This window comes from Mytilus galloprovincialis, chromosome 11 (genome assembly GCF_965363235.1).
Source record: "Mytilus galloprovincialis chromosome 11, xbMytGall1.hap1.1, whole genome shotgun sequence".
NCBI lineage: Eukaryota > Metazoa > Mollusca > Bivalvia > Mytilida > Mytilidae > Mytilus > Mytilus galloprovincialis.
In genome coordinates, this window is record NC_134848.1 from 16,100,306 (window position 1) to 16,119,105 (window position 18,800).

The 18,800-nt window shown below is 34.1% G+C and overlaps 3 protein-coding genes across 3 annotated transcripts; all 3 read right to left on the minus strand.

Moving 5' to 3' along the window:
- Window positions 1-1,483: 1,483 nt before the first annotated feature.
- On the minus strand, window positions 1,484-8,872 carry LOC143052050 (uncharacterized). Its single transcript, XM_076225022.1, has 2 exons — window positions 8,821-8,872; window positions 1,484-4,617 (listed from the first exon to the last, which is right to left on the minus strand). Exons 1-2 carry the CDS (start codon window positions 8,870-8,872, stop codon window positions 1,484-1,486), a joined length of 3,186 nt encoding a protein of 1,061 aa, XP_076081137.1.
- A 1,567-nt stretch (window positions 8,873-10,439) lies between these two features.
- LOC143051751 (uncharacterized) lies at window positions 10,440-13,567 on the minus strand. Its single transcript, XM_076224657.1, has 3 exons — window positions 12,783-13,567; window positions 11,740-11,860; window positions 10,440-10,518 (listed from the first exon to the last, which is right to left on the minus strand). Exons 1-3 carry the CDS (start codon window positions 13,423-13,425, stop codon window positions 10,440-10,442), a joined length of 843 nt encoding a protein of 280 aa, XP_076080772.1. The 5' UTR covers window positions 13,426-13,567.
- A 24-nt stretch (window positions 13,568-13,591) lies between these two features.
- LOC143052051 (uncharacterized) lies at window positions 13,592-15,383 on the minus strand. Its single transcript, XM_076225023.1, has 3 exons — window positions 15,353-15,383; window positions 13,888-14,522; window positions 13,592-13,615 (listed from the first exon to the last, which is right to left on the minus strand). Exons 1-3 carry the CDS (start codon window positions 15,381-15,383, stop codon window positions 13,592-13,594), a joined length of 690 nt encoding a protein of 229 aa, XP_076081138.1.
- Window positions 15,384-18,800: the final 3,417 nt, after the last annotated feature.

Consider the following 18,800-nt stretch of genomic DNA (forward strand, 5'->3'; position numbering starts at 1 on the left):
AATTTCTAAGATTCAATAATGTGGTAAATGGGAAATTAAAAGTATAATTTGTAATTGTAAATCCAGATTATATTCAAAACAGGTGTTTGGTCATAACATATACTGTGCAACAAATATGAAATAAGTAAGTTAATTTGATTTGTTAGAATTATTTTTAAAAACGTTTTAATTGAAATAAGCAACACAAATAAATCTACAAAAGTAGGAGGTTATCACCTGACAAAATTAAACGTTCGATTTTTTCAATTATCTGTCACATTCCTAGCTGGGAACAAACGTTTTGTAATGAAAATGGTGGTTAAATTTGTGTTTATAGCCACAAAAAAAAGTATCTTATTATGAAAGTTGAGTTATATTTTTGCATATTAAAGAGCAGGCAGAAAAATTGAATAGTTGAATAGAAAATGCTTCATAAAAGTTATTTTCAATTTTATTTTTATTTCTAAAGAAGTTTTCTTCAAATATGTCATTATTTATTTTAAAGATATTTTACCAAAAGTTTTTGTATTAATGATCATAAATTAATGGTCGGTGCAATATTGTTAGCTGCTGATATCTTGTGTTAGTGAAATAAATAAAGATATTTTTTTTTATATTTAACCAAGGAGTTAAGTGTATCTTACTTGTTGTGTCGTTCAGATCTTTCTTTCTGTAATTTGATTGAAAATGGACTCTGATTCTAAGTTTCGTTAACAGAAAAAAGTCAAAAAGTCTTTTGTATAAAATTTTTAAACATGAGTTGAGACACATTATCGGGATAGAAAACAATTTGATTAAAATACATAGAGTTCTGTGTCCATGCTTCTCGTTCACGGATCTGACAACGTCCCGTTCTTTTTTCTGTATGTAGTGACTTTAACTGCGTAACTTCTCCTTAATATTTTAATTGCTGCACAGTGCAAGTGCAAGGGAAGACAAATGATGAAAAAATATAAACTAGCTTTCACTGAAAGATAGTATAGTGATAAAAGATGTTTTACGAGAAAATGATATACACAAATTCAATTAACAACTAGGGAAAAGTATAATAAACATATGGTGAGTCTAAAAAATATAAACAATATCATCGCTTTATCAGTTCACTTACTTTTCACGTGTTACATGAATTTGGTTCATGGGTTATAAATATGATGCTTCGGTAAACTATAGCAACAAATTCGAAATTCCAAGAATCTATATTTTTAAATCTATATTTCTGTTTATATCGGGTTATATGACCGTCGTCTGTCTTCGGAAATGACCTCAATTGTTAATTAGATTGCGTCAAAACGAACTTACTGACAACATGCTGATACATATTATCGAGCATATGCATTGTTAATAGATTATTTTAGATTTTAATGATTTAGATATACGTTTTAGTATGTTTAAAATCAAATATGAATAATTGAGAAAATTCGGTGAAAATGAATTTGACAGCCCTTATGTTATAAATACATGAAACTCGTTTTATATGATGTCACAAGCTCATTGATAATAAACGTTAACAATACAGAGAAAGTGCCTGTGCATTCATGATATTTGTTAATGTGTTAATGTGTGTTAATGACAAACCTTCACAATCACTTCCATCACAAACGTCAACACAACTTCCGGTCACCTGATCACAAACACTACCAGAGCATGAAACTGGACAGGCGTACTTACATTTTTGTCCAAACCAACCAGGCTTGCACCCGGATGTACATAACCCTGTTTTCTGATTACACATATTGTTCAGACAATTTGTATTACATGTTCCAGTGCATGAAAATCCATATAGGCCATTTTCACATCCATATGAACAATTGTTTGCGGAATAAATACACTTTTTATTTTTACATCCGGAATAGCAGCTTTGAGTACAGAAATTTCCAAAGTATCCATCGTCGCATCCAAACAAACAATTTCCATTTCCAGGGTTGCAATTTCCTCTAGAAGTTCCAGCACAATTTGTACAACTATTTTCACAATATTCGCCGTATTTATCAACAACACATTGCTGCGAACATTTACCGGAATCTATGTCGCATTCGTTGTTAAAACAAGTCTGTGAGCACTCATTTGTGCATGATTGACCATACCATCCATTTGCACAGCCGTCATTACAGATTCCAGTTAATTGATTACAAACTACTGTTGAGGACTTCGAGCAATGGCTACTACACGGACTTTGACAAGTTTGCCCATAATACCCAGGTTGACATGTCGAACAAGTTCCAAATAATCTTTCACAATCTGTGCAAGTGTTTACACAAGGTGTTTTGCATTGAGTGCCATAAAAACCAGACGTGCAGTTATATATGCATTCACCACTATCACGATCACACAAATTGCCATAACAATTTTCACTACATCGTAAATTACACGTAGCACCGTACCATCCCGTTACACAGTTACCTGAACATCTCCCACTGAGACGATCACAGGAAGTACTTATGCAATGAATTGCATTATTACAAGGTATGTTACAATATGTCCCATACCATCCATCCTTACAACTGTTAAGGCAATATCCGTCAATACCGTCACAAATTATTTGTCCAGAGGGAGAGAGACCACAATTTGTATTACAATTGCTTTGGCAGTTCAGTCCATATTTTCCAGGAGCACAGCCTTCACAATTTCCAGTTGTTTGATTGCATAAGGTACAGGAAGAGCAGGAATTAACACAAAGCTGTCCAAATTTTCCAGGTGCGCACCCTTCAGAGCATAATCCCGTTGTCTGATTGCATCGAGATAACTTGCAGTTATTACTGCAAATGTTTGAACAAGTATCCCCATAATATCCCTCTTTACAAATACTGCATTTCCCCGTTTGTTTATCACAAGAACTACTAAGGCAACCCATGCTACAAGTCGTATTACAATTGTTTCCATAGAAACCATCAATACACTTACCTATACAAACAGCAGTCGTTTGATCACATCCTGAATTATCACATCCGGTACAAATTTTCTCACAAGAATCACCATAGTAACCAGCTTTGCATCCTCCCACACATCTACCAGACGTTCTATCACATGATGTACCTTTACAGTTACTGCTGCACGATAGCTCGCATCTAGTACCGAATTTCATGTTTGGACAATTTCCACTGCACGTTCCGTCTTCCTTATTACATTGGTTTGTTGAACATGACGACGGACATGACCTACTGCAATGACTACCATGATATCCGGCAACACAATTTGACGTACATGCCCCGCCGATTTTCAGGCAGGTTCTAGGTGAACAGTTCGTTGAACAATCTAAATCACAGTAATCACCATATTTGCCAGAGAGGCAATTTCCCCAACATGCGCCAGTTGTTGGATTACAACTACTACCATCACAATTTGACCCACAAGGAAGTTGACAAAATTCCCCATAAAACCCCTGCTTGCAGCCGGAGAAACACTTGCTATCTACTTGACTACATTTATTATTTAAGCAATTGAAGTTACAGGGTTGTAAGCAATCGTTACCATGGTATCCGTCTACACAACCGGCGTCACACAAGCCAGTATTACGATTACATGTAGTTAAGCAATTAGGACATTGCAAGTCACATGTCTGACCGTAACGTTTGATATTGCAGTCACTACTACATATGCCATTGCTATCACATTCACCTTGATTACAGTTTGTGGTACAACTATCTTTACATTTGTTACCATACCAACCCGTTTTGCATCCTTCCGTGCATGTTCCTGATGTTTTATCGCAAGAATTCAAAGTGGCACAATTATCGCTACATCTAACGCACTGTCCGGAATCGAGATACCAACCAGTTTGACAGCGCTCACAAACGGTTGGTTGATTCGCAACACAAGATTCGCAGTTTGATAATGAACAGGTAAACGAATCGCAACGCGGTCCACTCCATCCTGCAGAACAACCAAACCGACAGTTTCCAGTGTTAGGAAAGCACTTAGCTATGTTGGTGTTATTTGTTTTACAACCTGTACTACAGGTTTTACAGTTACCGATTACTCCATCATAATAATATCCCGGTTGGCATTCCGTGCAGACGGTAATACCAACAGATACCAATGCTTGACATTTCGTACATAAAGTATTATTTGTCACTACCGAACATGTTTTGTCACAACTGGGACCATAAAATCCATCTATACACCCATTTAAACATTTTCGATTGTTTTGATCGCATTTCGGTAGTCCACCATTACAGTTCACGCAGTAAGATGGAAAACACCCAGCTGTTTGCTGATCACATCCATAAAGGCAAGAAGTTGAACACGTTGAACTACAGTCACTTCCGTAATATCCCTTTGTACAACCTGACGTACATTGACTAGAGGCTCTGTCACATTCAAAGTTAATGCATCTTATCGAGCAAGACTTATCGCAATAATTTCCCCATAGTGTTTTAGGGCAACTATTACAATATCCAAGCTGTCTTTCACATCCACATGCTAATCCAGACAGGACACATTGGTCACTGAGTGAACAGTTCTGGTTACATGCCTTATTACAAACGTCACCAAAATAATTCTTTGCGCAGCCGTAACAGTTTCCATGCAATTGTTCACATCCGCATTTGCCGCCATTACTGGAACATTCGTTTCCATAATAACACGTGGAAGAACAGTTGTACTGACAACTTCCGCCCCATTCACCAAAATTACAGGTAGCTACAATTAAATAGAAAGACTTTTACTGGTTAACAAACCCTGAGATATGAATTAGTTCTGAACTACATATGAAAAGCTCGTTGTGCAAACTTTACTGATAGGATTAACAGGTTGAATGCATCATAAAATTACTTGCGTATTGGCGGCGTACATGATTTTTAAACCCGCCCGGTGTACGTTGGAGCTCTACACTGATGTGTGACGCCGGAATAAGTAAATGCATTTCCTTATTTTGAATATTAGAATAAACTTGGACAGTACAAAAGTTTTGGTAAGACATTTAAGTAGTGAGTTATCTTATTCGCAAAATCATAAGGTAAAATCACAAACATACTGATTTCCGAGAAAAATTCAAAACATCAAATCCCTTATCAAATGTATAAATCAAAAGCACAAAAACAAACACATAAAACGTATGGGTAACAACTGCCATATTCCTGACATTGTAAAGGCATTTTTTATGTAGAAACTGGTGAATTGAACCTGGTTTTATAGCTGTTTTTATAGCTGGTGCTTCTCACTTGTATGCAAATTGCATCAAATTTCATATTGACAACAATGCATGAACAAAACAAACAAACATAATAGATGAAAATATCAAAAATAGGGTACACCAGTCAACATTGTGTTATAATCTTAACAATGCTTAATCACTATAAAAACAAATAAATATGTTACAAAGAAGCACAAAATGGCATATAGACCAAGCATAGTAGCAAAAATTAAAGACAAATATACACAATTATACTTTTATAGTACAATAACCCAATGACGGGATGTATAAGACCAGAGCCACATCATATATGTATCAAAGAAACATAAAAAGGCATATAGACAAAGATAGCAAAAACGAAAGACATTGAGCATACAATCATGTTTTACAATAGCACAATGACGGGATGTATAACTACAGAGCAACACTATATGTGTCGAGGTACCACCAAAAGGCATATAGACTAAACTCATTTGCAAAAATGAGAGACAAGAATACGAAAAATAAGTATAAACATTTACATTATGACAGTATGTAAGAGTACCACAAGATCTTAATAAAACAAAAACCAAGATGAAGCACAAAAAGGCATATATCAAATTTAACAACGTTTAACATCTTGCATTGCCTCCTTATTTTTGAATTCTTATTTTTGAGTCTATGTATGCTAAATCCACCCGCAAACGATTGAAAGATTTAAAGTACTGCACCGAATGGTTAGATAACATTAACTCTGACGTAGAAACGCGAGGAATGTAAACGTCACACAGATAGAGAAATAAAATGAATTTGTCGTTCAAAGTATGTAAAGAATATAGTCTATAGTTGTTTTGGGCATATCCTCTGCAACCTTTTAGACTTGCCATGTAGTATATTAGCGTTGTTGCCTCTTTTAAAGTTAAACTTAAATACTAGTATGAATGTACATGTGTGAGCTAGTTTTTGCTAAACGAATACTTCAAACAGTTTCGTTTGTTTGTGTATATTTCATATCAGATTCATTCTGAAGGTGGTACAAAAATGTAGGTGTACTCGACCTTAATCTTAAATGAAATAGATGGTCAATTTTTCTACCGACAAAAATCAGAACGATAACATACTCCGTTGGTATCGTGTTCAGTGACAAATGAACAACAACCTTTCCCATTTTGACACATATGTTTAATAATGGACTATAATCGATTTCAAACTGTCTTTGTACGTCAACGGTCAGACTATTCTACTCGGAATTTCTATTACTATTTCTAAACATAGGCCAATAACGAATTAGCAGGCTATGTACATAATTCTTTGTTCCAGCCTACGACTTTGATTGATATCCTTAAATAAACGCTTAGGCCTTTACGATTTTGATCGATCAATTCTCTGAATTCACTAATTTATGATTGATTGATTGGTTTATTGGTTTGTTGATTGATTGATTGGTTTATTGGTTTGTTGATTGATTGATTAATAAGTGGCGTTTAAAGCCATTATTAACACTCTTGGCTATACCATAGGAGCCAGTGTTTTAAAGACCTACCCGCCCAGAGTGCCCGGAGAGTTCCTCCACTATTAAATGAAAAGTATTATATGTACCTTAAAAAAAATAAGCAGAATATTAAAATGTAATATCACATCTAACCTATAACTTATGAAAATAAACATACCATTTGTCTCTACTTCAAACAGAGTAATATATAAAACGACGATTAAGATTCTATTTATCAACGATTCATTCATTGTTTTAATTGAGGAAGTTCTATTTAAAGGGACGTAACTTCGTAAATTAAAATTCAAAAATACATTTCAATGTTTGATGTTGTTATGTATACTGTTGTGTTAATGTTATGCACTCATTCATTCCACATTTTGTTTTGTGTTATTTAAATATGATGACAGAAGGGGTTGATTGATGTAAATCTTGTCACATTTTTCTTAAATTAAATATTGTTTCAACTTTGAACATATGTTGTCCATTCGTAGTCATGGCAGTACAAATGTTTTAGCAACTGTATAAAACTTTCCTTTTGAAACCGAAAATAAACAAAGAGTTGTGTCTCTTCTATCAATGCAGATGTACATGTAATAACTCAGGAGATATGGTAGTGTAGTTGTTCCAGACCATATGAGTATTTGGACCATACGCGTATGGTCATGACCATATGGGTATATACTCCTATGGTCCGACCGAACGCGTATGGTCGGGGTAGTTAAAACCCTGTTACAGTTTACTTTTAATACTTCTAAACTCTTCATATGGTATGACCGTTCATTAAAAAGACGCTATCATTTAGGTAATTTTATTATCATATTATAATAAAAAGAAAAGCTAAATAAAAATCACATAGTTAATTTTACTTAATTGTCAATTTTATAGTAAACACATTTTATATCAATGGTCATTACCGATTTGTTATTGCGAGTAAATATATGTCGACTAAAAAAACTAATTTCAAAAATTTCTTTATAAACTGTTACACAAGAAGTCACTGGAAAGTAACACAGTTTATTTAAGTTGTCTTGTGAATATGGTGTATTGCAGTCATTTTACGATATCTGAGATTTAGAGCTTCTTTAAAAAAAAACGTAGACGTCAGAATGGCAAAGACATCGGTTTCACTGTACGCACTGCAAAAAGGGTAGCTTTTCGCTTGCAAACAAAAGGTGTGAATGAAAAGGATCGTGCACAAATTTCTTGCAAATGCGAAAAAGCTATGTTGCCGTTTGTGGAAGTGAATGTCACCTAAGCCTGCATGCAAGAATGTAACTTAAATTAATATATTGTCATGTAATCATCACTGTTGTTTTTAGATAAAGTTTTTGTATTATTGAAACGTTTATAATGTAATTTAAAAAAAATACCTATATGGTCCAAATACTCATATGGTCCGGCACGTTTATAACCAAACGAGTATTATACTCATATGGTCCGACCATACGCGTACAAAACAAAATTTAGTCTAAATATAAATATGTGTAATTGTTTTAATTCTTAATAAGTTTATTTGTTAAAATAACTTTGTGCATTGTAGACTGTTCTTTGTCTTTTGGGATTTTTTTTCTTTCGTATCTTGCCTTTTTCTGTTAATTTTTAACTTGAATTATATTTGGTATCTTCCATCTCCGATTTTAACATATCTCTCATTCGTTAATACCGACATTATATATCAAATTTCACGAAGTAAATTGTGCCATTTGAATAAGGTATGTGCTTGTTTTATATATCAATATGAAGATGTGGTATGGTTGCCAACGAGACAACCCTACATAAAAGACCAAGTGACATAGAAATTAACAACTATAGGTAACAATACGGTCTTCAACAACGAGCAAAATCCAAACCACATAGTCAACTATGAAAGGCCCCGAAATGACATAATTATATAAGAAAACTAACGGCCTAATTTATGTACAAAAAAATTAACGAAAATCAAATATGTAAAACTAACAAACGACAACCACTGAATTACGGGTTCCTGACTTGGGACAGGCACATACATACATAATGTGGTGGGGTTAAACATGTTTGCAGGACATAAGAACGAACTATGAAAATTTCTCATCTTGTTTTCTAAACCTGAATCCATGTTTTCTCCCGCGTTGTTATTAGTTTCACTTGAACAAACCCTAGATATTTTCCGCTACTTTATTATATATAATAAATTTATAATTAGCAACAATATTTCAATCAGTAGCCAGGAAAATGTCTATCTTTATCAAATACACACTCTTTTTCTGTAGTGACAATCTAAGATTGGCCCCCTTCTCCTTTCCTCTCATCCTGGACACAAAGGCAAACCATTTTGGACTTTTCCATAGTGTTTTGTACATGGCACGGTAAGAAAAAAGTTTTTAATTTCACAAATATAAATCATAAAACAGTTAATTGAAATTAATATTTTATTCAGTAATAAGAGTGCATAGTGTTAAAGAAAAAGAACATAAAAAGTTCTGGGTTTCTACATATTTAATATTATGAAGTGCATAAATAGGAAAACAAATATTAATCTTTAAACTCACCATATATTTATATTCAATATGCTTAGAAACATTTTGTCTACAAAAACATCAAATTGTTCAAAAAAGATCTCCATGCTTTACTGTTTCACAGTTTCACATATATTCATGGTATAGAATGAAATTCAAAACAGTGTGGCTGTGGCCATTGATTGACACATTAAATTCATCCATTCACTGGGACAATTTAGGTGAACGTTTGTATGTAACGACCACTGCTCACTATGTACTTTTTAAAGACACTTAAACTATGGGGTCACCAAAGGTTCTCAACACCTTAATAAAGTAATTCGAAAAACTAATCAGAAATAACACGATGTTTTGATTTATATCAATTATATAAATCAAAACATAAAGGTTATTCCTGATTAATTTTTTGAATTATTTTATAATTAAAGGCGTTAAGAAACCTTTGGTGACCCCACAGTTTAAATGTCTATCGTAGGTACGTCGTGAACAGTGGTCGTTACAGACAAACGGTCATGTAAATTGTCCCAGTCAATGGATAAATTTAATGTGTCAATCAATGGCCACAGCCACACTGTTTTGAATTTCATTCTATATTTCAGAAATACAACTTAAGGTGGTTCGGGCCTATTCGAAGTTTCTATCAGAAGTGCCGTATTTTTTGTTATTTTATTCTTTACAGAAAGTGAATCAAATTGGTCGAAAAAAAATAGGGGGTCACGGACCATTTAAGCTCAAAATTTTACTTTTAAACAGGTATGTAAAAGGGACCATTTTTCAATGAAATGATAGGGAAAATAGAGGTGTTTACATATTTTTATCGGAATATCAAAAAAACGTTCTATGACACTTGGTCAAAAACTGTAATATAAAAAGCTGAACTATAGCTTCATAGAATGAGCAAATAAAAAACATAGGTCACCGATAAGGAAAAAAAAATGTTTTGCCTTAAATCCCAAATTTTGGCGGGAAAATGGTGAAAATGGGTGAAATACCATTTTGACCCTTTAACAAATACGGATAATAACGAAAATATTCTATTAGTCACATCACTGCAATGATTTAACATTTCTAATCAATCAAAATATTTAAAAAAATTATATCGAATTTACGACAAATACTTTTGTAATTCATGCGTGAAATTATGCGCAGTCGAAAAGTCCCGAGCCACCTTAATCAAGGTCATAACAGTATATTAACCAAGATAATAGTATTTCTACCAACTAAAATTAAATATGTTTATCCTATGCTAGCTGTAAATGTTATTTTTTTCTATCAACGGGGTGAAAGAATTTACGGAGAAAAACATATTAATATTTAAAATATAAATATCAAGAACAAATCAAAATAAGATATGTTGTTTTCATAATTGGCTTGTTTCTGCTAGCTCTGAGTACCTTTTAGGTCCTTCGTCTTTTACATTGTTATTATCTGTGTCCGATCTGTTAAAAGAATAAAAAAATATATATTGAGGTTTGAACCAGTGCTCTAACTGAAAGGCATCATTAATCATAATGATGTTGTCTCCTACTCTTTCTACTCCGACATACCTAGAGGCAGCAATTATTGGGGGTGTTTGGATATACGCCTGAGGTGGCCTATGGTTACGCATAGGTACCTATGGTCTGTATTTACACACAAAATATCAAACCATAGTTACCTATGGGTAACCATAGGCCACCTCAGGCGTATATCCAAACACACCCCTTATCTAAAAGTAATCGATATATTTTATTTTTATTTATTTTAAAACCGTTTTGCCTGGTGCCGAATTAATTAAACAAAAATTAATTTATGTCATGGTGAAAAAAGAGGCGGAAGACACAAAACTTTTCTTCAACAACAAGTATCGACTCGTATTTTCTATAATCATCCCAAACCCACCTCAAAAAGTCAGTTTCCTACCTGTAGCAGAATTTTCATCCTGCATTATTTATTTACTACTAAGGCTAATTTTCAAAAGCGGCTGTGTCCTGATTTGAACCATTGGTTGATATTTGTCCAAAAGACAATCATACCACATCTCTTGTTCTTGAGATATTGTGTATTCCAAAAGGACTAGCATTTCCTGTTTAATTATTTGTTAATTTCCAATAAAAAAAGACAATCTTCCTGCATCAATTTCTACAGCTGTATATGGAACTATACATGTACATGAAGTTGACTTTGGTAAATTTCTTGTTAGCAGTAAACCTACTAGGCAAAACTGTGTTCAATCCTGTACCTATTTCGCGTATGTGACCTGGTTTTTACTAACATGATCAACACAACGGGAGCCGGATGTAGAGCATGATCTGCTTACCATTCCGGAACACTTGAGATCATCCTCAGTTTGAGGTGTGTCCGTGTTGACTATTAGTCTCTTTGTGGATTATGTTGATTTTGTGTACCATTGTTTGGTTGTTTGTCTTTTTCTTTTCCAGCCATTACGCTGTCAGTTTATTTTCGACTTTTGAGATTTAATGTTCGTCTGGTATCTTTCGCCCATCGTTCACAAATATTTTTAAAGTAAGAGATCTTGTTATTTTTTGTAAAAAGGATATTAAATTCCATGTAAAGCGTTTTCAAATTTGCGAGTGCTGTCACCTTTTCAAATCGATATAAAGATTTAGATATGTAAGCATATGTGTTCCCTTATAATGCTCTTTCTAGGATATCCTTACTTTTTCCTTCTCAAACACCAATATAATATTACAACAAGAAATATAATGACCATGACGCCACCAGCAGTCGCACCTGCAATCATGATGGTGTTGTTGTCTTTGCTTTCGTTCATCGATGTACCTGCAAATGTAATATATAGTATAATATGAAATCCATTTAAATTTGACAAGAACGGATTTTCACCTCAGTGTGTTGAATACCAATTCGCCGTTTTAGAATCTAATGCATCCTGGGTAATATTTTCAAAATTGTACACCAAAACGTCGTGGTTGGTTAAAAATGTCATAAACAATGGAAATTCAACCAATGACGTGACGTTATTTTCATTTTGGGGTACGAAGAATGAAATTACCCATGATTCTTTAGATTCTGAAACGGCCAATTAGTTGTCTTCGACTGTTTTCGTCCTTTGGTCAGGTTGTCTCTTTGACACATTCCCAATTTCCAATCTCGATGCTATTCTATATCAGTAGCACATAATTCAAAAGTTCCAAAGCAGCTCCTGACGTGACCAGATACTTAGAAATAGATAAATACATTTAGTGTACCAAAAATCTTTCCTCAAAGTTATGATGCATCAGATTTTATTGATATAATTACAACAATATGAAAGCAGTTCATAAGTGGCGGGTCCTGGAGGTGTGTTGTCTTAGAACCTTAATTTCTTACAATTAATGTTTTTGCATGGGAACATAGTGTTGGAACCACTTTAAAGTGGGTTTAAACACCATTTTAATAATACATGTAGCTAGATCAGCTCCTTAGTACGTATAGGACCAAGTTTTAACGAATAAGTACAAATACTTCTGTATTGTACAATGTCATGAAATATTAGAGGAACTGGGATGAAGTTTGGGGGGACAAATCTCTATTAATAATTCTCTATTATGTACACATTTTGTTCATTGTTCTATATTCTTTATATTCAATCTCTGAATTATTCTATATTCTTAATTATTTAGCCTACTTTGTTCTCTGTTTTCGTTATCCTAATTTTATATAAAATAACTATCATTCATTCTGTAAACCTCATATTACATACCTTCACATTTTCCAGTATTCTGACTACATCCTAAACTACCACATCCAGTACACGTGCTCTGGCAAGAAGTGCCATGGTAACCAATTTTGCATCCATCGACACAGGCTCCAGTCTTCTGATGACATAACGTTCTTTTACAGTTATTACTACAAGTTTGATCACATTTGTCTCCGAATTTTCCTTCGAAACAATCAGCAGTACAATCTCCCTTATCTTTTTGGCACTGGTCAGTCGGACATGAATCAGGACATGAAACATTACAATGACTTCCAAAAAATCCATTTTCGCATACTGAAACGCATGTGCCATTTTCTTTCCCGCATAACGGCTCTAAACAGTGAGATGGACATTTTATATTGCAATGTTCGCCATAATTTCCAAATGAACAGTTCCCTATGCACGTTCCCGTCTCTACATCACATTTATTTTCGCTGCAGTTTGATCCACAGGTAAGATGACAGAATTTCCCATAATACCCCTGTTCACATCCGTCCAAACATTGTCCATCGCTTTGATCACACTGATTACCAAAGCAAGTATCATTGCATAATTGTTGACAATCGTCACCGTGATAATTATCTATGCAACCAGACTCACAAAACCCAGTCTGCTGGTCGCATGCAATCTTGCAATTGTTACACATTGTGTCGCATTTTTTTCCATAACGTTTTCCAGCGCATCCTTCAGTACAGTTGCCATTTACATCACACTTTCTGTTTAAACAGCTAGACACACATTCATGTAAACATTTTAGACCATACCAACCGTTCTTGCATCCACTTGTACATATTCCGGAAGCTGTGTCACACTCATTTGCAACTGCGCAGTTTGTACTGCATTCAACACATTGCCCAGAGTCAACAAACCATCCATTTTGGCAACGGGCACATTCTTGTGGTTGTTCATAAACGCATGTGTCACAATTCGCAACGTTACAATCGCATTTTGATCCGATCCAATTCGATAAGCATCCAAACCGACAAATTCCTGTTTTTGGAAAGCATGTGGATAATGACGTCACGTTTGAACTGCAACCTGTGCTACAAACCTTACATTTCTTGCTGAATATGTCGTAAAAATATCCTGACTGACATTCCTCACATACGGTAAGAGTTGCAATAGGTGAACTAATGTGTCTACAACTAGTACATTTTACAACTCCTGTTTCTTCTGCGCATGTCTTATCACACATTTCTCCTTTAAACCCTGTAATACATCCAGATTTACATTTCTGTGTGACGTTATCACATCCTGACATCCCACTAATGCAATTGACACAATATGGCGGGAAACATTCTGCCGTCTGCTGGTCGCATCCACTTTGACAAGACAAAGAACATGCCGAAGAACAGTCGCTCCCATAAAACCCTTTTAAACAACCGAAAGTACAAATACCATCTATCCAGCTACATTCGGAATTGATGCATTTATTGGAACATTTATTTTCACAGTAATTACCCCATGTTGATTTTGGACATCTGTTGCAGTTACCCTGTTCTCGCTCACAGCCGCAAGCAAATTCAAAACCATCCTGTACACATTGTTCGTTAAGAGAACAAATATCATCGCATTTTATATCGCATGAAACACCATAAAAGTTGGTAGAGCATTCATAGCACGTGCCATTAGTTTGCATGCATCCACATTGACCAACATTTTGAGAGCAATTGTTTCCATGGTAACAAGAGGTAGAACAATTGTACTGGCAGTTACCGCCCCATTTTCCGGCATTGCATTGGGCTGAAAATGGGAATTGTATTATATTCTATTTACATTTAGTTCCTAGGGGGTAAAAAGCTATTTTTATCTTTCATTAACAAATGTCGATACATGATTATAACGTTTCGATTATTAAATTCTCTGTGTTGTCTTAAAGTAACATGCAATTTCTTGAAATATATAATACTAACATGAGCATTATAACGAATGCCACATTTGGATCAGATTCTCATTATACTTCTTGAGCACCTGCGATCACCTCTGTGATTAGCTGGGCTCGTGTTACTGTTTTCTGTGCTGTGTATTTAGTGTATTGTTATTTGTCTGTTTGTCTTCTCTTTTCTTCTTGGGGCCATGGCGTTGGCGGTTTATTTTCTACTTGTGATTTTGAATGTCCCTTCGGTATATTTTGCATCTCTTTTAAAAGCTTGGTAAAAAAAGTTAACCTTTTATTGTATGTGATGTTGAGTTGCAGTTTTTATTTATATTTTCTGACATCTTTTATCTACATATAAAAAAGGTTTTTAAAGCTAAAACTTGCAGGAGGTCAGCTCTAAGATTCTATTTCATTATCATTGTTTCAACAATTTCGTTCAGAATATTGCTTGTGCTACTTTATGTGATAATGAAAATGCTATAGAGTACAATGCAAATGTAACTTAAACAGACAGATAAACTAAAGAAAGTCATCTTATTAAGTAAAATGTCTTATGCAAGTTTAGATCAGTGTAAAACCAATTTTAATTACGATTTATCAAATTTGTATTCTTGAATTTGAGTTTTTTTTTATTTAATGTAGCATCTGTTATTAAGTTGATTTTGTTTTCTTTATCGGTCAATGCATTACGTACCTTCAACAGAGGTTATCCACACCAAGACCATGAAGTTCAACAATACGCATGACATACTTTTTTTAATCTATAAATATATAAAAAACGCATACACGTGCGTCTCGGTTAGTTTTATCAATATATTTATCAATATCCACTGTATATTAGTAAACTAGTATAATGATACTATACGATAGTTTTGATGAGGGATATGTTCCAGTTTATACCACAATCAGGTCCTCTTTTCACCGAATACAACCTACCGAATTAAATTTATCATGTGATTTGTAATTACATCAGCAACACGATGGGTGCCGCATGTGGAGAAAATTGGGTATTAGGTGTAATTTGGGTATTTTGTTTTTTAAACGATATTATCAATAATTTTTAATTGAACCGCCTCACTGTTTTATGTATCGCATCAAGTGCTAGATGTTGTGGGTTCAATCCCTGCCCGAAACCCACAGAATTTAAAATGGTTACTACAAGTTTACTGCTTCTCCGCTAACCATTCGTTATTTAGTAAATAAAAGCAATGGTTTACTCAGAATCTGAAATTAGGCTCTATATCATCCTGTGAACTTCTACCTTGTTAACTGTCTCGGTCTGTCGATCTGAATAAAGCAGGCTTCGTATTCATATCACATTCACATATATATCTGCCCTTATATAAATGTAATATGTGCCACTGGAAGTTTAACACAGTTCATCGACAATATCATCTTATTTAGCAAAATTTTACAAGTATTACAACTGTTTTCCCTTTTTCTTTTTCTTTAATTATTTAATAATTAGCACGCCAGAAAAACTGGTCTGGTAAGTTGCTCTGAAAACGAGTAGAATACCATAGTAGGGAATGTAACCCTTCATAATTTTGATTCCAATAAAATTGAGAATGAAACGGGGAATGTGTCCAAGTGACAAAAACTCGACCATAGAACAGACAACAACCGATGCCACCAATGGGTCTTCAGTGTAGCGAAAAACACCTGCACCAAGAGGCGTCCTTCAGCTGTATGTGTACTAGTTCAGTGGTAATGGACGTCATTCTAACCTCCGAGTAATACACAAAAAACTAAAATTTAAAATTATACAAGACTAACAAAGGCCAGAGGCTCCCGACTTGGGACAGGCGCAAAATTGCGTCGGGGTTAAACATGTTTCAACCCTCCCCCTATACCTCTAGTAAATGTAGAAAAAAACAAACGCACAAAAATACGCACAGTAAAACTCAGTTTAAAAGAAGTCCGAGTTCGATGTCAGAATATGAAACAAATGAAAATAAACAAAATGACAATAATACATAGATAACAACAGACTACTAGCAGTTACTGACATGCCAGCTCCAGACCGTTTTCATTAGCATATGCCGGTCTTTAAATGAATGTTATATATGCCTTTGTATCCCCCTCTCCGATTCATTAAAATCATATAAATTTTCATTACTTACCTTCGGAATGTGCCAATATCCAGAAATATTAAATAGTCAAACTAAAGTGAAGTTAGTAAAAATTAACTAGATCTTCCCTTTTCTTTCTCTTTAATTATTTAGCAATTAGCTCGCAAGAAAATGAATTCTAGTTAAGTGGCATTGGAAACAAATAAAAAAACAAAAGCTTACTTTGTAATTATTCATTGAAAGAGCGAGTATACATGGACTTACTTTTCTTTTATTAGTTTTGAGTCAGAAAAATATACCATTTTGGTCTTTCAATGTAGTTGTACTTATTTTATCAGATTGTAGTAATGAACCTTCTGGTTAAATTAGAATTACTTCATTTTCGTTTGGGTTAAAATTGGAAAATTGGTTAAAACAATTAAAGAAAGGGAATAGAAATCTAAATTTTAATTAGAACCACTTCAATCAGTTTTTATTTGAATGTTTTTAAACGAAGGTAAAACGTGTCAAGCTGAAAGTAATACGACTGTATTTTTTTTAAATTCCTGATGACATTTTGTTGTAGTGACTAATCTCGTTCAAGTATGTTGAAGAAGAAAAAAAAACATTCTGACTACCACAAAAAAAAGCTAGAAATCACACAATCAAATGTGAAGATAACGAAAAAACATTAAAAACCATTTGGTTCTTGCTATCAAATTACAGACACATATTGGGGCATATAATTGGTTACGTCCACTTCATTTGAATTTTGGTTGATAGTTGTCCAATTGCCGATCATACCACTATGATCCTAATTTTTATATAGTTAATTTCCTGGAAAAACAGGAGCATCTCTCGCCTTACAACATTTCTTAAAATAAAGGATACAACAAATACAGTTAAGTCTTCGACTTACATCAGTAGAAAATGACAATGATAATCATTTGAGAACAAAACTTTATGAAAAGAGATCTCAGTTTCCTAATTGGGAATTTTCCACCTCTATATAGACACATTCCAGCATGCTAATTTGTATCTCCAAATTATATAAACCATACACAAAAATGTAATACAGGACCACTAATCTCTTATGATATGTCATTAACAAAGGTCTCTACTATCCTTATGTGTCCTTTGCATTTACAGTAAAACTTGATAACATAAAAGAGGGTCGAAAAATACCAGAGGAACAGCCAAACTCATAAAATCGAAAATATTAAACTGTCAATACCATGGCTAAAAATGAATAAGATAAACAAAGAAATAAAAGTTAACAACTACAACATAGAAAAATAAATACTGAGCAACACGAACCCCACCAAAAACGGGGAGATGACACTCAGGTGATCCGGAAGGGTAAGCAGATCCTGTGAGTACTCTCAGATCTGTACTGAGTGTCATTTTGTTGTTGAGATGTATAAATACTCGTCCACGTCCACATGTATTTGTAGTATTAGTATTTTTATCCATCTGATAAGTTTAGCCCTTTTCAACTGATTTTTATAGTTCGGTATCATGTTGTACTGTTACACCACTGTCCCAGGTAGGAAGAGGGTTCGGATCCCGCTCACATGTTTAACTTCCCCACATTCTGTATGTACAGTATGTGCCTGTACCAAGTCAGGAGTCTGCAATTTAGTGGTTGTCGTTTATGTGTTACATATTTGTCTTTCGTTATTTTTTTGTACATAAATTAGGCTGTAAATTACTTTTCTCGCTTGAATTATTTTACATTGTCATGTCGGGGCCTTTTATAGCTGACTATGCGGTATGAAATTTGCTCATTGTCGAAGGCCGTACGATGACCTAAGTTTATATAGGTGAATACTTATTGAAAGAACTTATATATGTACGACTCTAGGATCTGGATGTGGTCTTCATCTCTTATCCATTCGTTTTTGATGCGATTTGTTATTTGATTTTGCCATGTGATATTGATTTTCCTCTGAGTTCAGTATTTTTGTGATTTTACTTTTTATTCTTTAATATTTTATGGCATTATTTTATGCCATTATTGCTATGATTCTGTAAAATTTTCACCATAATCTATTATTTTTTAATTTTAAGGCACCTGTGTTCTTCATTTTC